Source organism: Excalfactoria chinensis, chromosome 4 (assembly GCF_039878825.1).
Source record: "Excalfactoria chinensis isolate bCotChi1 chromosome 4, bCotChi1.hap2, whole genome shotgun sequence".
Taxonomy (NCBI): domain Eukaryota; kingdom Metazoa; phylum Chordata; class Aves; order Galliformes; family Phasianidae; genus Excalfactoria; species Excalfactoria chinensis.
In genome coordinates, this window is record NC_092828.1 from 25,505,018 (window position 1) to 25,528,019 (window position 23,002).

The following is a 23,002-nucleotide window of genomic DNA, read 5'->3' on the forward strand; positions in this document are numbered from 1 at the left end:
TACTGTTAGAGGAAGCCCTGTTGCTTTTTCATAATATGTAGCTTTATTGTTGTGTGTAGCTTGTATTTGCTTCTTAATGAGGGTAAACTGGATTGATTTGTTGCTGTTGACCATCATAGGAAGGACCACATCTTCTATCTGTGCAGCCATCACAGAGCTCCAACTAGTGCTATCTTCTAGAGTTAAGTAAAATCTTAATTTCAAAGCCTACACTGGAGCAAAACAACTCTACCTCTTTGTGTAGTCCTGAGGGGGATTTGCTTTTATCTTTTAAGCACAAACACAAAAACCTAGTAATACTTAGAGCTGGTTAGTGACAAAAAGGTTCAAATTTCATGGTAAAATATCATCCTTGCAATACAAACCAGCAGTGAAGCCGTGCTCTGTGCAGTGGCTCATTTCTTATATCAAATCACTTTTACCCTGATTGTACTAACTTCATTTGTAAAACTGTGCCAACCTATGTTAGGCATGAGCATGTTAAGTGCTTCAGTTGCCATGGAGAAGGTTGTTTTTGAGTGTTTTTCCTTTCTTTCTTTTATTCTGTACTAAATCCTCAAATGGGAGGCCTTGTTTGTGAAGTTGCCTTGCAAGAAGTGCTCAGTGTAGTTAGCATTAATGGTGTACTGCTGTAATCATCAGAGAAAACCTGCTCTGTTTGTCAGCTGCAAAGATGTGAAGTTGGTCCTAGAATGCTGCAAATCAGCTGCTTCATATGAAATTCTTCCCAAAGAAGAGGGCAAATGCTTCCCATTGGTTAAAAACAAAAACCCAACACCTTTTTAAGTGCTTGTATCTTTGTAAAACAAAAAAATAACCCAACCATATAATGGAGAGGTTACTCAAGTTTATTTGCATTTTGTTTTTCAATTGAGTTGGAATACCCATAGTCAAAGTCTGTGAAACCTCAGACCCTGCATAAGCTCACGTGATCTTCACCAGTTACTGTTCTACTGCAGTTGTTCTTGAAAGGTAGCAGCAAGCAGCTGTTTAGTTAACAGAGGGCAGTACTGATGGCAGGACTAGTATTACGTCCTTGACTGCTTCAGGTACAGGTAAGTGGCACCTGCTCCTTGGTCTTTAATAACAAATTTACTTCCAATAATACCCCCAAATCCCACTCTGTGAAAACATTCAAGGGGAAAAAAAGGCAATGATCAGTATCATCTGAATATAGATGGAAGGTAAGGAATGAGTTGATGTCATGGGAGCAATGACCTTGCTTTTATTGGGTGTAAAGACATACTGCTTTTTATACTTTTTTTCCCCTTGAAAGCTACCCAAAGAAAAACTACACCTGTCCCCTCACCAGAGGGAGCACATAGATGATTGAGTTACAAAAACAAACCCTATATATAAAGCCCCTGCATAGCTCAAGTTCTAGAACTAAGTTGCAGTCCCAACTCCATTTCAGATTTAAGCACTTACAGGATTTATGCAATTACTGCACAGTATGAGAGGGACATGAAGCCTTTGGGCCTGGTTTTGGTAGCTAAGTTTCCCTACCACTTAAGCATCTGCTGTTGTGCTTGTGCAGAAGCATCTTAGGTCTTTACAGGGCAGAACAGCTAAGTTTCTTCCTCATTTAAGCCACATCAGGATACAGAAAATCACTATTATAGACAAGTTACCAAAGCATACCTATTCATTCAAGATATGAGACACATACTACAGGTCAGAACAGTCACTCAGGTTTATAAGTACCTTAGAAGGGTACCTGATGACAAGCATTTGAGAGACATACGCTACAGAAAGATCTCTGTTTCCTCTTCTAGCACTGTTTCAATTTGTTTCTTTAAAAACTGCAACAGAGGTTGAACATCACAGTGCTGTGGCTACTTGTAGAGCTTTGGCTTTCTTCTTCAGCCATGTAGCAGGAGGCCTTAGTGTTCTCTTATATTATCTTCTGTATCTGTTTCTGTATGGAAAAGATTAGGACTTGGAAATACCAGTTCAGTTATACCTTGAGTTTTTTGAAGGACTTAATTCCAGAAACAATAAACTTCTCTGTATCCCTCTCTTCTGATGACAGATGTCATCACCAGTAGGAGGGTATCTGGACACAAAAATAATACAGTAAAGCTGCTACCAAAAGCTCAGCAAATGCTTGTAAATATCAAGCATCAAGCTTGAGTTTTTTCAAGGAGTAAGTCTTCAACAGAAAGGAAGAGGTTGGCATTCATGGGAACCTGGAGCTTCTAAAATCCCAGAATTTCAATGAACAGAGGGCAGCACGTTGGCGCATTTGCTAAGAATACAACAGAGGACGGACTATAGTAGCCCCAACAAGCACTCCTAACAAGATACTGTCTTGTCTGATGCAAGGATGATGGGAAAAAAGAACAGGAAAAATGGGAAAACAAAACTAAAGTGTTCCTAGCTGACAGATTAGAAAGTTTTGAATACAAGGAACCAATTCTCACACAACAGAAGTTTTTCAAGATGCCAAGTTGCAAGGTTCTATTTGGATTTAACAGTGACTGTATTTGTCTTAATATAGCACAGCTCTCTGTCCTGAATTTCCCATTACATCATATTTAATGCATTTAAACATCTAGCAAATGGCCAGCTTTCTACCACTCAACATCTTGCATCTTTTCCCCCCCCCCTCAGTTACAGAAAAGCACTTTAAATAAGAGAGTTATGGAGAGATTTCAGTATGGATGTTAAACAAAAAGATACATAAACCTACCACTAGATTTTTTTGTGTTAAATAATAATAATAATAATAATAAAATCTTATCACCTGCATTCTTAAAGAGATCATGGTAATACGAAGATTAGATTTCTATGGTTGTTAACATACCAAAGCAGAGAAATCAAAGATCCTCCTCCTTCTTCCATTAATGCAAATAAAGCTTTCCCAGATATTAACCCAGAACTTAACCTGGATTGAAATCCACGTTACAACCAATTCAGCAGGTTCTCAGTTGCCTGTGGTGTCTCAAACCTTATACCCCAGAAGAGAACAAAGCCAGAACAGCTGGTTAGTAAACCTGTGAAATGCTGTTCTGCAAGAACAGTTTCCCACAACTTCCAAATTCTCTGACATGAAAATGTCACACTTCAAGTTACCTTGAGTAGATACAACAGTACAACAGAAAGTCCCCAGCAACAAACTTGACTGACCCAATGATCAGTAAGAGAGGTACCGTAAGCAGAAAAAGATTATGTACATACCACTTAACACCATGAACTGCCCACAGCCTTGAGTTAAACAGCTGCTCCTGGCAGCTGTACCTGACAGAAGCTTCTCAACAGAAGGAAATGGAAAATGAAAGTGAGTTTTAGTTTCTGATAAAGTTAAAATGTTACAAACTTTTAGCTTTTATTGAAAATTAAATATATTAGCAAAAGCAAGATTTAAGAAATATTTTACAAATCATTTACATACAAGAAAGCCAGTATCAGACATATTCACAAATATGCAAACCTTTAATTACAAAAAGTACCTAATGGCAGCATGATGCTTACCTTGCCACTGCAGTGTGCTCTACTATTGATATAAGGCATAGAACTCACATTTGCACCAACTTAAAGAGTTCAAATAAAACTTTAAGCTTTTAAATCCTGGATGCACAATCCCAGACACACACACACACACACACACACACACACACACACTCTCTAAGATTTCTCCTTAAAAGCTCTATAAACTAAGTGTGTGCTCTGGAAGAACGGCCAGCCTGAAAAGTCCAGTAGAAACGTAACTGGTACTAGCGTTTAGTTTTCAGTCTCCTCTTTAACATGTACAGGCCTAGGTATGTAAACCATATTCACAGTTTAATTATTTTTAACAGAAGTACCTTTTTTTTTTCTTTTTTCTTTTTTTTTTGCATTTGATCCTTAAAGTTGGCTCTCAGTTCAGCATACAGTTTGTAATGTCACCTGTTTTGTGATGCACACATTTACAAGATAACTTAAAAATCTGTGCCATATTCATGGTCAAGATAACAAGAATAGTAATATCCAACAGTGATATTCAACACTATATTTCAAATATTTGTGCAAACAGCAAAAGAACAGTTGTATGAGGCAAACTTATTTGCAAAACCTTTAATACCTCTTCTATGTTGTAAACTCGGACTGTCAGCCTTAAGTCCTGCAACTTCCCACAGCTTTAAAAAGTCAGTGGCTAAAATGATCAAGTCTCAAAAACGTTCTCTTCTACATAGTGCAAATTGGAAAACATCATGTGAAAAACATATCTAGCTGGATTGACTTTGTGCAATCATCAGTGGTCTTCTCTCGTAGTTGAAGAAAGTGTGCATTCCAAGAACCATACGGTTCAAGAAGCTGGGCAGGTGGGAAGGAGAGAGAAAAAGCAGTTCCATTACACTTCTCAAACCAGTGCTAGATGTGCAAAGGCAGCAAAAATTCCAGCTGCTACTACAACCAGAACAGATTTACTTTTCAGGAAGACCCAGGCGGTTAGTCACTTGGACTGGTCCCTAGAAAAATATGTAAGTATATGTTGGATTTTTATCAGACGGTCTTTTAAAGACATCATAGAGAGAACTGACAGCTGATATCTGGGGTCTACTGGGAGAACAGCTAGAAGCCACCAACACCAAGCAGGACCGTTGGGCATTGCCTAAAAATAAAAGAAATATTGGTTACTTATGAACAATGCTGACTAACACAACGAAGACATCAAAAGACAAGCAAGTCAAAGACAAGCACTGGTTTGAATTTTGATATTGACCAGAGAATTACAGATCTGTAAGACCAAGAGGGTTCTGAATTGATCTATTCTGATCCCTCTTCGTCTCAGAAGTCTATAAATAAAATGCACTTAAGCTACGTTTGATAAAGCAATCGATTGTTCTCAAAACAATGCAGGCATCTCAGTTTCTTTAGGAAAGGATGGCTAAGTATAGGACAGTCACCTAATAAACCTCCCTGATGCAAACTAACTTCCTATCTGTCACATTACTCTTCAGGTTTGAATGCTCTTGATGCCCAACATTGATTGCATTTATCTGTTGGTGTGTCTGAGGGAATCCTCTACTACTATTATACTCTTATACTCTATTACATTCCACTTGCACCTCTTTGTTTTCTAGACAGAGCAGGACTGCTTAGCTTGTTTCTTCTAACTTTATAAAATGCTTTGCAGCTTTCCCCTATGCTTTATTTCATTCTCTACATGGAGCCTGAGACATCATACCCAGGACATACTTCTCAGTGGAGAATGAATCACTGCAGCACAGAAATACCTTAGTTACCTCACATACTTGCAAAAACAGACTTGGCAATGGTACATTCCTGAATGAAATTTCCTCCCTTTATCACGCAGTTGACACTCAATGGTCTAATTCTTAGCCACATACCTTCAGTCCTGCTTCCCAGCTAGTTATTCTGTTTGAGCGCACTTACTCCTCTTTGCTAATATATGTTGTTTTAAACCAGTCTTCAACTGAAATGTTCTAAAATCATTTCTGAAAGCCCTCCAATGTATTTACAGCCTTCCAATATCAGTAACAGTCTCATGAAAATATGCAGTAGATAGGAGATGACTTTTTCCAGCCCCCCCACTCCTTGAGGATCTCTCTGATCTTCATCAGTTGTTTACAGTAACCACTGAAATAGATGGCTGAAGCTAGTTCCTTAAAATTAACATAAATATTTGCCAAATCCTAGCATCTGCAGCAATTTACAGCACTAGCTCCAAAAGGAAGAAAGTGTTATTTGTGATTACCTCTGTCCCAGATTACTGCCTACACATATCACAGGACAGAAAATACTGAAACCCTCCCTATTTTTCTCTATTTGAATTCTAACAGCTTTACACAAACCAACAGTTCAGAACATTTCTGTAAGTGAAAGTACTATCAGTACACTATATATAAAATAGCATATCATCCTTTATTGCAGAAGAGAACTGCCAGCTGTCTTTTGTTGCTCTCTCTAAGAAAAGATGAAGTCCTGCTTCCCTTTAATTCGAAAAAAAAAAGCATCTTCCCTTTATTGTTTAGCAGCTTTTGAACAATTGGATTTCGGCTTTCCTCACCTACCCTCCCCCAGTAAAAAACAGGCACCTGATATTTGATACTAAGTGATGTCTCACCTGTATATTTTCCTCCCTGTCAGGCATTGGCCCAAAGTGCTGAAGAATCTGAGTGCGGAATTTGTTTCTTAAGTTTTGGAACCAACTGCAGGCCTGACTGTAAACAAAGTTGTGAAGCTCTCTCAGTTTCTTCAGCTCTTCTTCATCAGCAACCTAGCAGAGGAACATTATGAAAACACCATTACAGACGAAGAAAATTGCCACAGTTTTTAAGCTAACATAAAAAAAACACAACTCTATTTAGTTAAGTTTTTGCTTTCTCCTAAGCTGTGGTTGCTAGTGGCTGAATTGTAAAGAAATCCTCTGATACTTAAGAGTTACAGCTTCACAAACTATTATTCAAATGAAAAGCAAAATATTTCCTTCTTATTTAATAATAACAATTTAAAAATAAGAAAGCTATCTTCTATTTCTTCCTTATACTGACACTGAATCCTCCATGTTTCTATGGACCTAAAAATTTGACAGAGTCCTCAAAACAAACCAAGGAAAGTCTTAAGATATCAGCTAGAAGTAGAAGCATTGGACAGCATTCTGGATACCTTAACATCTTCCAAATACTCTATGTCTGCAGTGCAATAACCATCTTTCATCCCTCTCTGTAAAACTCGAAATCTCTTTCCACCAACTGTATCAACAACAGACCGTCCATCAGGCAGAAAGTGAACGTTCCTGATCTGCAGCATGCAACCATAATCTGCAAAACTAGAGAAGAGACTTTATTAGTAACGTAATTACACAGTTCTATGATGACAGCTGGTTTAATTTAAAAAAAGACAGAAAAGAAGCTTAATATTAGAATGTAAAACCTACCCATTTTGAGAATCACTTATACACATCCCAAACTGTTTAGTCCCAGTTTCCATACTTCTCCGAATCATTAGTCGATATCTTGGCTCAAACACGTGTAGAGGGCAAGGCACAGTAGGATATGCCATAGTGCAAACAAACATTGGAACATTCTTGGTCAAGCTTCAAAAGAATGACAAAAGAATACAAGGCTTAAAACGTAATTACAGAGCAATGCCAATACTTTTTTTACAGTATGTATTTAAGGTCATAAAACACTTGTTACAAACTTCAGTAATAACCACATTATAATAATTTCCATAATCAGTAAGAACACAGTGACTGAACACTTATGTACTGAGTTGAATACGTAATGGATAGTGAGATGAAATATCTAGTTAGTGAATATAAAACTTGTGGGAGCAAGAGTGTTTCTTGTTTTCTTCCTTTTTGGTTTAGTTGATGCCACAATAAATGCACAGCAACCAGCTCACCATTTAGATTAAGTTCAACGGCACAACCCAAGCTATGGTTTTTACCCTTGAAATGTTTCAGCAGGGTCTAGTAGTAGAAAAAAAACTAAGCAGAATCTAGGCATTATAAAAGAATAATATCTAGAAATTCTTCCATTAGAAGTGAATACCACCCCCCCCCCCCCCCCCAGGAGCTCTTCAGTACAGCTGTGCTCTGTCCTTTCAGCCCCAGCTTGTACTGATAGCAGGGGATGCCACAGCCCAGGTGCAAGATCTCGCATTTGGATCTATCGAACTTCATGAGTTTCAGCTGGGCCCTCTGCTCAAGCCTGTCTAGGTCAAATACCATTCTAATACTAATTTCTCAGATTTTCTAGATAAAAGGCATAAATCTTACTTTGAGTGTTCAGCAGTTTCTTCAGCATGAATTCTTTTTCTCTCATAAAGCTCATCGGACAAATATTTCATTATTAATTCCTCTAGTAGTTCTGTGATGCTGTATTTTCTGCTTGCAAGGTACTGTAAGCAATTGAAAACAGAACGTTTCTTTACTGATACATTAATAGAAGAATTGAGACACATCAGCTTTTTTTTTTTTTTTAAAGCATGATACATGAAATATGTGACAAATGAGAGATTTACATCCAGGAAATCTGAAATTCTTACATTTCCTAACCCCCAACCATTAATATCTGAAAATTCTGTTTTAGTTCTTACAGTCCAACAACTCTAGTGTCTAATTCAGTATGTGTTTCTATACTTACAGAGGCAGAATTTATTTTCCACATTACCATTACACAGCCCCACGAATACGGAAAGCATATAGAAACCACAGGGAAGTCTTACTGAATAGTTCTCACTTTACAAATCATCAGGATTTAATTATATCAGTAAAGCAGGTGATCACAAAAACATAAAACCTCTTAGGACCCTGAAGCAAACCTAGTCAATTTGTATCGATATTTACCTCACATTTTTTCTTTCTAGGAGCAATTTATAATCATAATCCCTTGCATTTGAGAAGCCTTTACAATGATAAAGTGTTTGTCTATACGAGTTCTACTGATCAACAGTACCTCCTTCAAACTCTCCTTACAGAGTGGACACTGAGGAGCATGGTCTAAACACCGTTCCAAGCAACCTTTGCAAAAAGTGTGTCCACAAGGTGTTGTCACTGGCTCAAAGAACAGCCTGAAACAAAATTATTAAAAATTAAGATACTGTGGCAAATTTGTGTCTTGCTTAATAAAAAAACCAAACATACAACTCTGTGATCTACCTTCTAAGTTTTTTTTCCCCCCCATTAATTATCTAAAGCAAAGAACATTAATCACATCTCCGTATGCTACTCTTTCCTCTACAAAGTTTGTTTCCATTCACCACTGCACTAGTTTCGTGCACTGTATGATCAATCCAAACACATTTCTATGCTCTAAGTATTTAAACCTTTACTCCAATACAAAAAGATTTTGATCATACTACATATTCAAAACATACCAAATGAAGTAATTATTTAAAGAGCTATGTTGCGTTCAAAGCAGTTTTGCACACTATTAACGTAACTACAGACAATTTAGCCTATAGACCATGTTTTAAGATTTCTATTCTAAAACTCAAGAAGACTCAATAAGAACTTGTATCCATCAACTGCATCTACTAGATTCTCATTCTGAAGTCATTTCCTTGATTTGAAATGCACAGGCAACCCGTCTAGGCATTAGACCTCTCGAATTAACAAATTAACTAGTTTTACTGGCTGAAAAAACCCTAGTAGTGTACCACAGAAGATCCTCTCCTTTTTGAGTTACCAGCTAACACTACCAAATTTGACAGGCAACTTGATTACAATTATGATGAAACACATTTAAAATAAGCACTTAAATAGTGGAATATAGGAAAAGTCTGGAAATATTTCTTAACGTTAGAGCTCATCACAAACCTATAAACATCTCAGTTAAGGTGTGCCAAAGACATGTGGTCAAACATCTATAATGAAAGTATTGAACCAATGAGAAAGATCTTACCTCATACATAAAGAGCACTCAAAGTCCGATACGTCAATCAAATTCCCTGGAACTGTTCCGTAACCCAGTTTCATGTCCCTGTTTGTATTTTCTAAAGAAACACAAAATAAAACACACCTTTCAAAGAGAGGCACAAGGCAGTGAATACTACAGGTTTTCAAATTAAGAGATTGCTTACCTCCTTGTTTTTTGTGTTTGTTTCTTCCATCTTCACATACAACTGTATCCTGCTCTGAAAATGAAAGCTTTCTTTTCAACAAAGCACCTTTTTCTTGACCAGAGAGAAGAGGTTCAGAAGATACTCTCTTTAAGCCATCTTCCTTGGCAAGGGTTTTTGTTGAGTTAAGAGCATGGGCAGATTGTGCACGATTTAGGCTTCCAATCACAGGCTCCAGTACCTCTGATCTTCCTAAACTCTACACAAGACAAAAGAACTGTACATAAGGGATAACACAAATATAAGAATACCAAATGTGAACATGCAAAAATGCTTAATCCAAATAGATACCCAGTTAGTTCATCAGTTAACTGGAAGAATTTGCTAAGTCAAAACAATTTAAAAAAAAATGTTTACCTCAAAGAGAAGAAAAACTAAAGTTTTTACTTTGAAGCTATATTAAAAAGTCAAATATAAATATAAAAATATTAATAACAATAGTATCAAAAAGTACTTTTTGCTTTGGAACTAATATACAATCTTGGTAGTTTCTAGTAAGTACTTGAATGAGGTATATAATACTTCAAATGAGAAGAAATCTGTTGTATTAGGCGCATGTGGGCTCATAATTCTTCTAGTTTAGCCAATTGCAGAGAGCCAGCATTTACATCAGAGAGTAAGTATGACAAATAAGGATATCAGGATATCTGACACTTACATATTAGCCAAAGAACAAATCTCATGATTTCTATTACCTGCTCAGGACAAAGTTGTAAATTGCAGTAAGACTCGGTCATCTCAGAACCAAGGACAAAAGATTTATTTCGAGTATGTGATGAATTCCAAGCAGATTCCTTCAAATTCTCTCCTAGCTTCTCTGGTGACAGTACATCATGCAATGTCTGGAAAACAAACAGCTAACTGTTCATAACAATGAAAAGAGGATCTGGATACAGATTCATTATAAGCCTACGGACCATAACTGATAATTCAACATATATGAAGTTACCACCCCCTGAATAAAGGTTTACTTAAGAACTGTTAAGAACAAGTAGAAATCTATATTCCTGTATAACTAAGCATAATTTATCTTGGAATCATTTCCACTAGAACCGGATGACCTCTATAAACATTTAGACATTATCAATTAAATATTATACCATTTTTGCAATGCGGTTTTCATTATTAAGGAAAATGCATCTAGAAATTCTTCCATGAGAAGTAAGCGACCTCTTCAGAGTCAGACACTATTAATTCAATATCACACATTTTTCTGTGTAGGTTTTCATTACTGAAGAAAAGCTGCTGTAGTCCACACACTAATTTGATTTACCATAGTCAGGTTGCCGTTCCCTTTCCAGTCACCTACAAACAACTTCAAAAGCATAAATACTTTGAGGCCATATGTCCTCAAAACCTGCACATTAGGACTCTCTCTTCAACACAGCATCTAGAATTAATCAAAGCATCAGCTCAACCCTCTCCATATGCAAGACAGGTTTTTCGATGGTCAACTATCTACCACAAGAGGAACTTTACGAAAGAATAAAAACAGAGGCATTAATCTGGTTTGACATAACAAATTACCTTTTCTACTTCTATCTTGGCTGGAAGAAAATCCTCATCAAGGGCTAAGCACTGTAGAAACAGTTGTAAGGCATCGCCTACAAAGCCAGAGTCATGCAGCACTTTTCCTTTTCGGAAGTAGACCTGACAAACAGAAAACACAATTACGCTTCTGGTGAATATATAGAACTGCAGTATTCGCCTTATATGCCTTACTACAGAGTTAGAACACGATCCCTCAATGACAAAGAAATGTACCTCTTCAGCAAACTTCAGCTGTGCACAGCATGTATGACACATACACCTTTGCCTAACGTAAACCCCCTACACTGAAAATAACTATAGATAGGCTGGTGTTCATCTCCTTCCAGTTAATTTGCTCTGGCTTACATGAAAGATTAAAATCCTGATTAGTGCTGAATTCACACAGGCCTTAATTTCACTATTCTGTGAGGTTTTGGAAACAGAGAAGAGGGAAATACAATGAAAATTATTACATTTCCTTGTGAAACAGCTTTCACTGGACACCTTTTTTGCTCTGTTTCGTCAAAAGTCTTACAGCTCTAACCTGCATGAAAAGACAACCTACACAACAATGCATTCCTTACATGTACCTTAATATAGATGCCAAATACAAAACAACGTACTTTTGGAATTGCTTCCTCCAACTACATTTTATTCTTGAACACAAGATAAAAAAAGGTTGGAGGGAAAGAAAGAGATGAGACTATTGAATGTTGATGAACTTATAAAAATACAATATTGGATCAAGCTCTCATGAATTAAAAAAGTTGAATTTGCAGTAATAGAAGCTCAATAAAACAAACATTTTTCTAAATTACATTTTGGATAATGGGCAAGAAAACTGAACCAGAAAAGAAAAGCAAACAAGCAAAACACTGAGTGCAGTTTGTGTAGACTGACTGCCAATATGAAAGAGTAATCCTAAACAAGGCTGTCAGATGAGGGCATGCATCTTCTTTGATGGATTTGGGCAGTTTCATTAAGGAAAGCATGCTAATCCTCCTCTTACAGGTACTTCATCTCCTTACCCAGATATTAATTTTAATCCATCAAACCAAGCTCAGTCAAATGAAGAAACAAAGAAAAGCCCAATGCCCTCTGAATTTGCAGCAGCTATGAAATTACTCAACACAGTAGAAAACAAGACAGAAGCAGTTATCTGTCCCTGTACAGCAAGATCTTGCTGCTCCTTCTGTGATGAGTTCAGATGATGCTGCGATAAGCAATATATAAGTAATAACAGTTCCGAAGGCCAATGACTCTCCAGTTGCCTGCACTGTTTGCAGAGTTCAGCTTCCAATGAGTTTCTCCAGGCTTTTCAAAGAAAACCTTTCCCAGCTCAAACAGCAAGTTTTCTTCATCAAACAAAAAAAGGCAACTGTAAGAAGTTACATCACCACAATGTATCCGAACTCCAAGTACTGAAGCCAGTAACAAAGGCCCCAAACAAACACATTTTTTACTATTGCAAAAGGATTTAAGACTCCCTCTACATGTTTGGTTTTGTTGTTTTGTTTTTTTTTTTACTCTGGTGCAATTGCAAAAGAAAATTGTGTTTTCCTATTAATACTCCTTTTTTTTGTAATCAGTGAGACTCAAAAAAAATATATAAATAATAATGAGAAATGTGGACTTTAGATAGAGCCAAAAATCCTAATCTGCGCTGGCAACAATGCTCACATGTCAAAGAACAAATAGTGCTTAAAATACTCTCAAATTTGGGAAATACAGTCAAGTATAAACACTTCAGAGAAATGCAGAGTTTTAAAAGGACTAACTTTTATATAGTGTAAGAAATGTCAAATCTCAGTTACATCAATGAGCCAAGCACGTGTGGCACACAAATTCTGCTTTGAAGCAGTTAAAGCTGGCTGCCCAATTTCAGTCAGCCACCCAGCCAAATAACATTCAGATGAATTTAAGTTTACAAATACCTTAAAACTTTTCTTAAGAAAACTCATAAAAGCGCTGTTCTTAAAAAAGAAATCAGCGCTAACAAGCAACTGTAAACAGCATGGAAGTTCTTCATAGTACTTCTTAGGAAATCAGTTCTGCTGCACATCACCCTTCATCCAGCATCACTATCTCATGATGTGCTGGGAAATAAAAACACCCGAAGTTGTTGATGAAAGCTGAATCAACAGTTCCAACTCACAGTGCTGACCAGTTGCCTGTCCCGTGTATAAATAACTATTTTAAGATACTCTGGAGCACTTTGCAGGTACTTATGAAGAAAAGCAAGAAAACCCAAGTGTTTAAGGCAGCTGACCTTGCTTCATTTGATGAAAAGATTAGACAAAATACATTATGTTTATAGGTATACACAGGTTTTGAAACATTAGGAGTTCAAATCAACTCACCTCTGGCCAATTTGGCATTTTGGAAATAACAAAGTTGAGATCTTCTATGGCTGTTTTATACTCTTGGAGGCCAGCGTATGACTCAGCTCTGTAGATTCTTAGCATCAAGTTACTGGAATCTGAAGACAAAATTAAATAGCATTTTTAAAAATTAGGAACATTGTCGTTTTTTAATTAGTTGCTTTACAGTGATATGTGAAAGCCCTACTATACGAAAACATCTAATATACTCTTCTGTACTGTATGTACCTTGTAACAACTGAGGTTCCTTCCTCCTGCCTTTTCACCAGTCTTTGAGTTTAAAAAAAGTGGCAATACTTCTGAGTTTATGTCTTCCTAGTTAATCATTAACTTTTGGACCCTTTTATATTTTAAAAGATTTAACACCAAAGCTGACAAAATAAAGTATTTCTCAATTCTGCTGTGACAACAGAAGACAACTAAGTTGATTTCAGTTTTATGGTACGCTCATGTAAAACCGTACAAATCTGACATTTTTCAAGTGTGGTGAATCTCAAGTATTATGAAGTCTTAGAAAGCTTTCTTTCAAACATTTGACTTTTTATTTAGGCTGTCCTTTGTTCTGATAACGCCCAGCCCCTGCCAGCTATAGCTAGAGACAGTGTGAATACCTGATGATTTATCAGAGATAATCTCTACCCCTGCATAGACTTAAAAGATAGCTAACACCAGAAAGCCACTGATGCCAGCTGGCAGCCCTGCTCTAAATAGTCACACTACAGTCACCTCCACAAAGGAAAAACATTCATGTGTTCTTTAAAGACAAATTCTCATGTCCCAGATACAGCATTTTGGACTTTCAGCAAAGGAATCCTGAAGTAGGAAATCTCCATGTCATTTGAACTATGACTTTGGTAACACAACTAAGTGCAGTCACTGTGCAGAAAAACACCAGCACGTCACTTAGTTCTGGACTTTTTTTAAATACACCTGTGCTTTTCACCAACATAGTTAAACATTAATGTAATGTAAACGACACTCAAATTAAGTTCTGTAAGGTTGTTTGAATAAGATTCCCTTGAAGGGATGCAGAGGAATCATTTCAATTCTGTATTCTGCCTTTGTCTACCCTAAATGCCTAGTTCCAGTAACTTCCAACATTAGCTTGTTTTACACATAAATCTGCTTTAGCAGCTATCCAAACCAGTCAATGAACCAGAGTATTTTAACACACTGCTTTGTATTTAGATATCACAGGTAAAAGACCTTAGCAAAAAAAGAAATGGTTAAGTTAATAAAAACTGACCACAGATTTAATGGATGAAAATTAAGTGTTTGATTCAGCTAAAGTTCACAGTTTCCCTTAAAACACATATCCTATAGATACATCAATATAGGATATGCATTCCTAAATCTGTTTCTCTGTTCTAGACAGTTAAAAGAAGTTGGTGAAATCATCTTTGTCCAAGTTAACATGTAACCCTGCAAGCGTAAGAACTCTGACGCCTGCTTTCTTGTGGCTGTGTGACTACTGCAGCCTACACTAAGGCAGGAGCTCAATTCTTTTCTCGTGTTTGACTTTTTGGTGTCCAGCAGAGTCAATATTGACCTAAATTCCTTTCTTAAGAGGCAGCAGTGAGTGGGGGTCTTTGTTCTCTAATAAACCAGCAGCCTGTTTGCACTTGATAGTAAGTATTTCATCTTTTACAGACTTTCAAGTGTAGAAGATGCTGTCAGGAGATGGAAGCCTTCCTCAGGGAGGTGGGGTTAGGGTTAGCCTGAAGATAAAAATACGAGTTCAAGTCTAGAGCGGGTGGATAGTTTGTTCTTTACTGAAGAGAAAAGCATGGTTTGAAGTGAACTGCTACAAAATTAAGGTCTAAATCAAGGAGTTTAACTACATCTCAGCTCTACTGCCAACAAATCACAGACCATCCCAAGTTGGAAGGGACCCAAGGGGAACACTGAGTCTAACCCCTGGATCCACACAGGACCACCCAAAAATTAAACCCTTTCTCTGAGAGCTTTTTAAAATGAGAATTTAATTCCTAGGCTTTGTATGGTGGAAAAAAGTCTTACAATGTTGCAGAACACATTTTGATGTTTGTTACCTAAGTAGGTGATGTAAAACCATACGGACTGCTCCAAAAGTAATGCCTCCTATTTATTTCCATGGAAACTACAACACTCACGACAAGTACAATAACATTATACGAAAAATTCTCAGCTGTAGAACAATATTATTTATTTTCCTTTTTTTTTTTTTAAACACAGTCACCACCATTAGCTAAGCGTTTTCACCAGCAATGAACAAGAGCCCGCATGCTGTGCTCTTAAAAACCTGCATGGCCATCCATTATGGGGTTTGTCTCATGCCGCTATCACTGCTGAAATGCACCACCCACTGCCTTCCTGTGCTGACATCCAATGTTTGGCCTCCATAAACATTCAGCAAGCCCTACCATCTGTTGCATGGCAACAAGATGTCATTGAATATTGGCGGGATGGAACAACCTCTACTGCTATATCATCATTTACCTCTAGCATCAGGAGTCAACATGGTAAAATAGGAGGCATTACTTTTGGAGCAGACCTTATATTTAAATTCCTTGTATCAGATATCAACCAAACCAGAAACAGTTTGTTTGAACAGTCAATTTTGTCAGCACGAGCATATTGTAAATGGATTGCTTCTGGTCTGCTCCTACATGCTTTTTACCTGGTTCTTAAAAATACACAAAATTCTTCAAAATAAAAGCTGCACACTTTGCACCAGCGTTCAGAAGAACTACAGGACACAGTACGTATAAATGCAATACGACAGGGTCATTCCAGTGGTCTGGGGTGGGAACACCTGAGACAAGGCTGAGCTAACTGGTCTTGTTTAATGAGGAAACACTGGAGGCAGCAGGGGAACCCAACAGCCTCCTGAAATCCCAGAAGAGGTTGCCTAGATCACAGAACCTGACACACACACAGCGGGGAAAAACAAGAGACAATGGTTATAAACCAGAACGACGGTATTTCTGCCTGTATACAAGCAGAAAATGTTTCACTGCAATGGTAATTGAGCTTTGAACACGTTGTCCCAAGCAGCTTCAGAATCTTCATCCTGGTGGTGTTTTCATCATCCAACAGGACAAAGCCTTAAGCAAACTGTTCTAACTCAGCGTTTGCCCTACTCTGAACATGGGGTTGGTGAACAGATCTCCTAAGGCCCCTCCAGCAGGAACAGGTCTGTGACTGTGCTCAACCTCGGGTCTGTGAGCTGGGCGTGCTGGGATTAAAGCCTTCTTTTACATAAGGTAATTCCTTCCAATCCCCGCACAGCACACGTAATCTATGTGAACGTTCCCATTCCTCGTGTTTTTCAAAAGCAACGTGGTGAATATGTGAACATCACTAACTTCTTTCACGGGTTTCAAGAAATGTCCTTGTGACCCACGTAAGGTCCTTACGACCCACGTAAATCAACGTACTTCTGAACAAATAAAAACCTCTACCGACGGTCCCAATATTTACAAACAGGAAACGGGACCTGCGGGGCTGCCGAAGAACTCACAGATGCACAACACCGACACAGCGGGTCACTGTGCCAGCGCCACCCAGGTGGATCCACCCCCGAGCCGAGCCCGCAGGGCGCTCAAAGCCGCGGCCCTACGGCGGTCCGCCCGGCGGCCCCGCCCGCCCCCCGCAGCCTCGCCCGGCACCAGACGGGGCGCGGCTCCGCCCGCCATGATGTCACCGCCATTACACAACCTGTCCCCGCCGTGCCTCACGCTTATGCAACCGGGCCCGGCCCGCCGGAGCCGCTGGAAATAGGTCTCTGTCAGGAAACGGGGTTACGCGCGGCGCGACCGCCAAGGGACGCACCGAGCCCGGTCAGCGCGGCGAGATGGAGGCACCGGAGCGCACCTCAGCGCACGGGGAGGCTCCCCGGCTCCTCTCAGCAAACTTGGAAAACTTCAGAGCGCTATGGGACGGTGCGCCGGGCACATCCCTCCTTGTCCCACCCCGGGGAGACGGGACGCCGTCTTCCCCCCCCCGCCGCCCCCTGCTCACCTGCCTGCAGCGCCTGCCCGGCGGCGCCCAACGCCTCTCGGAAGCGGCCCTGTGCCAGCAGTTCCTCCAGCCGCCCGCCGACCCGCGCCCGCTCGCACTCTCTCGGGAACCACTTCTCGGCCAGCTGGCTGAGCACCACGCTGGTCCGCAGCGGGGCGGCGGCCGAGCTGGTGCCCCCCGCCGGCGGCAGCCAGTCCCGGCAACGGCGGCAGCGGGCCCGCAGCTCCCTCCGCAGACAGCGGCGGCAGTAGGTGTGCCCGCACGGGACGGTCACCGGCTCGCTCAGGAAGCGTCCGCAGCCGCAGCACCGCAGCGGTCCCTCGGCCGCGCTTTCGACGCCGCGCTCCCGGCCGCGGCCCGGCCCCTGCCGCAGGCGGTAGTTGAGCACCAGGCACTCCACCAGGGTCCCGAAGCGCCGCGGGCCGGCGAGCGGCCCGAGGCACAGCGACGTCAGGGAGGAACCCGCCGCTTCCTTCAGGCGGCCCCTCCGCTCCCCGTCCGTCTCCTCGCCGAGTCGCCCGCCGCCTCCCGGCTCCGGCGACGCGTCCGAGCCCACGGCCACGGGAGAGAACGCCATCGGCTGCCGGCTCGGCCGAGGGGGGTGTGGCGCTGCCGCTCCGGCCGCCGGGCCCGGCGCTGCGCACGGCGCTGAGGCACTGGCGGCGCGGGGCGGGGGAGGAAGCGAGGCACCCTCCGCGCGGGGTAGGGGGGGGCGTGTCACGTGCGCGCCCCCGCGCGCGCGACCCGGGGCAGCGGTAGGTGCGGGTACGTCGGAGCTCCCCCCCGCCCCACCCCGCGCCCGCCCCTTTCAAACGTCTCCGCACGACCTCGCCCCGCCGCTTACATAAAGAACCGCGTCAGCTGACCGCCGGGCCGGCTCGCCATTGGTGGACGCTCCAGGGGCGGGAGCGAGGCGGTTACAAAACGCTGCGCCGCGCGCGCGTTCCGTAACAGGGTGGGAGGGGCGGGGCTGGCGCCGGGCGGGCTGGGCGTGAGTCAGGCGGGGGGCGGGCGCGTGTGGGTGGGCGCGGCCGGCCGTTAGGGAGCCGGCGTTGGGTGCAGCCCTGCCTCGTCTCGAGGGGGAACGGGGCACGGGGAGGGGCGGGAGGGGGATGTCTGCTGGGATAGGGGTCGGTCCCGCCGCTTCGGGTTGTGGTTCCTATAGGCGGTGCCGCTCCTCAGAGCGTCTCCAGCTCCGGTGAGGGTTTGCGATAGCAGCGTTGCTGGGGGCGGTGGGAGGGGGAGCAGCCGGTTTTCTCGAACGCTTTTTGTTCGTTGTGTATCGTGCCTGTAGGATGGCGGCTGAGGTAGAGCTGGTCGGACGGTGACCCCGTTGGGGTCAGCGCTTCTCAAGTTTTCCGGGAGCGTAAAATAGCGATCTCAGTGTTTTTGGGAAGTCCCGGATCTCTGCCTCAGCTGTAATTACAGTCTCTTTTCATGGTAGAATGTTGAGGGTTTCCACGTGCTTGTTAAGGCTCTAAAGGAAGTATGGAATCCATGGCGTGACACCCGAGTGTGTTGTCAGAACTCATTCTCTCTAGAACCCATCCTTGACGTTTCCGGTGCCTTTCTGCTTCCTAAGAGGTGTTTTGTTAGTTGAAATATCAAGGGGGAACGTGGATGGCTTTTAAATGTGAAGAGAGAGCAGAGTCTTGAAATGGTTATTCATTAAAATAGTCACCGTGACTTAGGAAGTGTCAGCCTAAGGGAAGATCCAAGTAAAAGATGCTTGGAGTGTGGATTTGAATGGTGGTGGGATAAGGTGGGATGGTTGGAATCATCATGGTTAGATTCAGTGGTTATTGCATCTTTGTTAGGCTTAGGAGGAAATATGAGGACAAAGTTTCAGGGAGACAAGCAGGGATTTCAAAGAAAACTGTAGGAAATAGGGTGAAAATTCATCTCCAGTGAATTTTTAAAGGTTCACGTGTTAACATTCATACTGGTCATTTGAACGTTATTGTCAAATCAGCTTTGGATAGGATGGATGAATGGATTGATATGGAGCCTGACACCATCCTGCTCCCACCAGTTTTAGAAAGCTATCTTTAGTATCTTCCTTCACAGCTTACTCTTTATGCGAGTAGTGCTTACTGTCACTGTAAGCCTTTACTGTTTGCTAATGTTTGTGACACATTCTGTTCTACATTCGTAGTTGTCCTCATTTCTCTTGGAAGCTCGGGGCTTCGTGCATCCAAAATACATTGTCTAGATTTAGGTAGACAAAAGTTCTGTTTCTTTTCCCGTGTGGTTGTGGAAAGATGCTGAAAGATCTCATTAAAGAACTTCAGATGTGTTGTTAAATACATCAGCAGTGTGTTGCAGGTAGGGAAGCCTCTGGATATCAGATAATTTTGGAGCATGGCACATTAGGGTTGGGCTCAAGATGTGTTGAAAGAAGTTCATAGTAAAGAATCTCTTACATAAAATTAATCACTTCCTTGTCAGGAAATTCCCAGGGCGCAGATCTCTGGAATGTGACACATTACTTGAGGACAAATTTGACTGCATGTTCACCTTGTCCTAATTTTTAGATTCACATTTTTAATCACTCCTGGAAGCTGGATACTGGGCCTAGTTAAACCATTCTATTATCCAGTGTGGTTGCTCTTGCGTATTTAAGCTACAGTTATTTCTTTAAGCCTTGTTTTGGTTGCAGTGTTCTATCATTGGTGTGCCTAACTGAACCAGAAAAAGCTCAGTTTTCTCATATTCCACTGTGTTACTATCAGAATGTGATGGTTATGTAAGAAGGGAATAAAAGACCTGCAGCTTTTTACTAGATTAGATAACACACACAGTTCCACCAACACTTGATTAAAAATAACACATACGAGTTTTTTTTCCTGCCATAGGAAGAGATAAATAATACTTTCAGACAACAACACATATCCCTGCAGTTGCACAGTTTGCATGGGCTGTTCTAAGAAAGACTCCAGGGATTGTCCTTCCCCTGCCTTCTTAGAGAAGAATTTAGCAACTGCTTGTGTAAGTCTTGGTTGTCCTTATTCAGGAAGGTACCTACAAAAAGTGCCTTCAGTGCAGGGAGGTAGAAGTACATTGCTTATGATTTTAAGCTGTTGATTTGATGTTTCTGTAAGCAGTTCCTTGTACTGGTAGTGTATGCAGCTTAGTTAAACAGGAGGTGACCATAAGTTAGTGTTTTAAGCTGTCTTTAACTATGCCACTTGTAAATTATATAAAACAATCTGATTTGAGGTTTTCAGAAATAAACAGCAGTGTAAACAAAATGAAGCAAAACCAATGCAGGCTGAGGGAACAGGAAGTAGCAGGCAGTGGACCTAAAGCTTAATGCCTGAAAATCCGGAGCTGAGTCTGACAGTCTCTCTTGACATATATCCCAAGAAAAAGTAGCGATGTTTGAATCGCTTCAGTTGTGGCTAAGGATTAATGAATCCTTAGATGCAACTCAGTTTTGTTTCAGTTTGTTCTTTGTTGCTTGGTAGGCTTTTAGGAGCTTTTAATAAGGTAGCTCCGGCAGGCAGACTTCTAAGTGCAAAATTGCTCAGCATTTCTGCAGCGAAGCAAGTACTGACTTTTGTGCACTTCAGCCTTGAGCGGAAGTGTGCTTTAAACTATGTTTTAGGCATGAGCTGCAATGAAGCTGCTTTTGCGGCTTAGACTTCAGTGTTAAGGTAAGCTTATCAGATCTAGACTGCTGCAGCTGTCTCTGGCATTTTTGTGCAATACTTCAGTGTGGGTTTTTCAAGAAATTCTAACTCTCTTCTCACTTAACTTCTGAAATAGGGCACTCATAAAACTATTAATTACACTTGCTAATTATAATGGCACTAGCGTATAGAAAAAAGCAACTACAGATAGGATAAATGGTTAACTACATGTTAGGCAAGGATCCCATGAAAAATAAAAGGAAGGCAAAGTATAACAGAGCTGAAAATACCAGCAAAAGACATATACAGATGCACAGAGAGTTCATTGTTGAGGTGCAATAAAGGGCTTGCATACCTAAATCGAGATTTAAGAAGAATTTAAGGACTGAGGTCCTAAAAAAAAGAGATCTAAGAAATCTCACACAGCTACTGCCTAACTGAGAGGATGCCTAAAGTCAGAAGACTTTTTAGTTTATATCCCTAGAGTGTCTAGGATTTTACTTGTGTGCAGCAGCTGGAACAGTTCAGTACTTACTCTTCAACCAGTACACGCTTCAGTTGAATTGTCAGAGTGACTCTGCTTTGTCAGTATTTTCAGGCCCCACCAAACACGCTATTGTATTCTTAAAGTTTGGTGTATCTGCTTGCTTTTCACATTCATGTGAAGGATGGTTAGACTGATTAACTTTTTACTTAGCGACCTATCTTCAATTACATATCTGAGCTGGAAGATTTGGTTTGGTTTTATCTGAGTGTATTCACAACTTGTCTCTTCTCCCTAAGTAATTTATCCTAAAGAGTAACTGCATGAACTAGAGATGAGGATATCGCTTCCTACTGAATGCCCTATTCTTTGGGATAAATCTCACACATTACTTCTGTCCCTATAGACTTTGAATCCTTTTCTTCTCAGTGGCGCAACTTTTACAGGAACAGAGTGGAGTCACCTTTGTTTTTAATATCCTATCTCTTGTTGGATAGAATCACTTTTCTGATGTATATTGATTTAAATATTTTTGGTCAAATGAGGTCATGCAATGGCGATAGGTTGTTGATTGAGAGGTATTTGTCTTCCTTCTGTTACCTTGGCCATGATTTAACAGAATGGTAGTTGGATCCTACAGTTAGAGAGGACTGTGGAGAGCATACCTCAGTGTCTTGGCCTGAGTTAAGTCTCTGAGGGTTTGCAACAATGCTGCCCTTCCTGCAGGCTGGTATGAGGTGACTGATGCCTTGGGGTGGGTATTTTATATGGATGTCTAAACTTCTATTGGGAAGAGAAAACGGAAAGATTAAAAAAGAAATTTGGAATTGCATAATTTTTGTGTCCTGATAACTCATTCCTTTAGTGGTGCTGGGATTAAATGTATTCCCATCAAAAATGATAGTCATCACACTTAACATTCACACACGTACCCATATCAATAGTTTTTATATATATTAGCATCAATTGCTGTTGATGAATAAGACTCAGTAATCTGATCAAATGACTGTATTTTGAAGTTGTGAAAATACAGTGACTGCCTTGAAGACACCAATTTAAATTGCTAATTTCTCTGCTCTCATGTTCATTTCATTTTTGCCCCTTATGTGATGTACAATATATGGCTATGCATTTCAAAAGGTAGCAGAATTTTTCTACATGTGCAAGACTACACAATTCTAAATGTGATCAAGATCAAGGTTTTATTTTATGCTCCTCTGGTTTGAAAACCCTTTTTAGCTCTAGATATGATGCAAGTAATGCTTGTCTTCTCTTTAGGAAGAGAATCCTCAGACTGATTGGACTTCTTCCTTCTGCTGTTGTTGCCTGGTAGGAGATTCACATAACCAACAGATTTATAACATAGCTACATTTTAAGTGGAAAAGCTTGTTTTTGCTCC

At 40.8% G+C, this 23,002-nt stretch overlaps 2 protein-coding genes across 3 annotated transcripts in view; one reads left to right on the forward strand and one right to left on the reverse strand.

Moving 5' to 3' along the window:
• Positions 1-3,294: 3,294 nt before the first annotated feature.
• Positions 3,295-18,178, reverse strand: LONRF1 (LON peptidase N-terminal domain and ring finger 1). The gene is made up of 12 exons (XM_072336819.1): positions 17,487-18,178; positions 13,464-13,582; positions 11,101-11,223; positions 10,269-10,415; positions 9,535-9,772; positions 9,357-9,447; positions 8,409-8,523; positions 7,730-7,851; positions 6,884-7,042; positions 6,613-6,775; positions 6,071-6,223; positions 3,295-4,594 (listed from the first exon to the last, which is right to left on the reverse strand). Exons 1-12 carry the CDS (start codon positions 18,061-18,063, stop codon positions 4,436-4,438), a joined length of 2,166 nt encoding a protein of 721 aa, XP_072192920.1. The 5' UTR covers positions 18,064-18,178; the 3' UTR covers positions 3,295-4,435.
• A 427-nt stretch (positions 18,179-18,605) lies between these two features.
• Positions 18,606-23,002, forward strand: part of TRMT9B (tRNA methyltransferase 9B (putative)) — a 102,398-nt gene continuing 98,001 nt past the window's right edge. Inside the window, exons 1-2 of one of the 2 annotated variants that reach the window (XM_072335379.1) lie at positions 18,608-18,684; positions 22,881-22,931. The gene's annotated coding sequence lies outside the window, so the exon portion shown is untranslated. Of the gene's footprint in view, positions 18,685-22,880; positions 22,932-23,002 lie in introns of both variants that reach the window. The other variant, XM_072335380.1, reaches the window with a different exon arrangement.

Bases quoted from the DNA above. Each gene is read 5' to 3' on its own strand.
- LONRF1 (XM_072336819.1), bottom strand. From the start codon at position 18,063: ATGGCGTTCTCTCCCGTGGCCGTGGGCTCGGACGCGTCGCCGGAGCCG. The intron at 8,524-9,356 runs GTAAGATCTTTC...ATTTTGTTTCAG, and splicing joins GAGTGCTCTTTATGTATGAG to GCTGTTCTTTGAGCCAGTGA. The intron at 6,776-6,883 runs GTAGGTTTTACA...TCTCTTCTCTAG, and splicing joins ATAAGTGATTCTCAAAATGG to TTTTGCAGATTATGGTTGCA.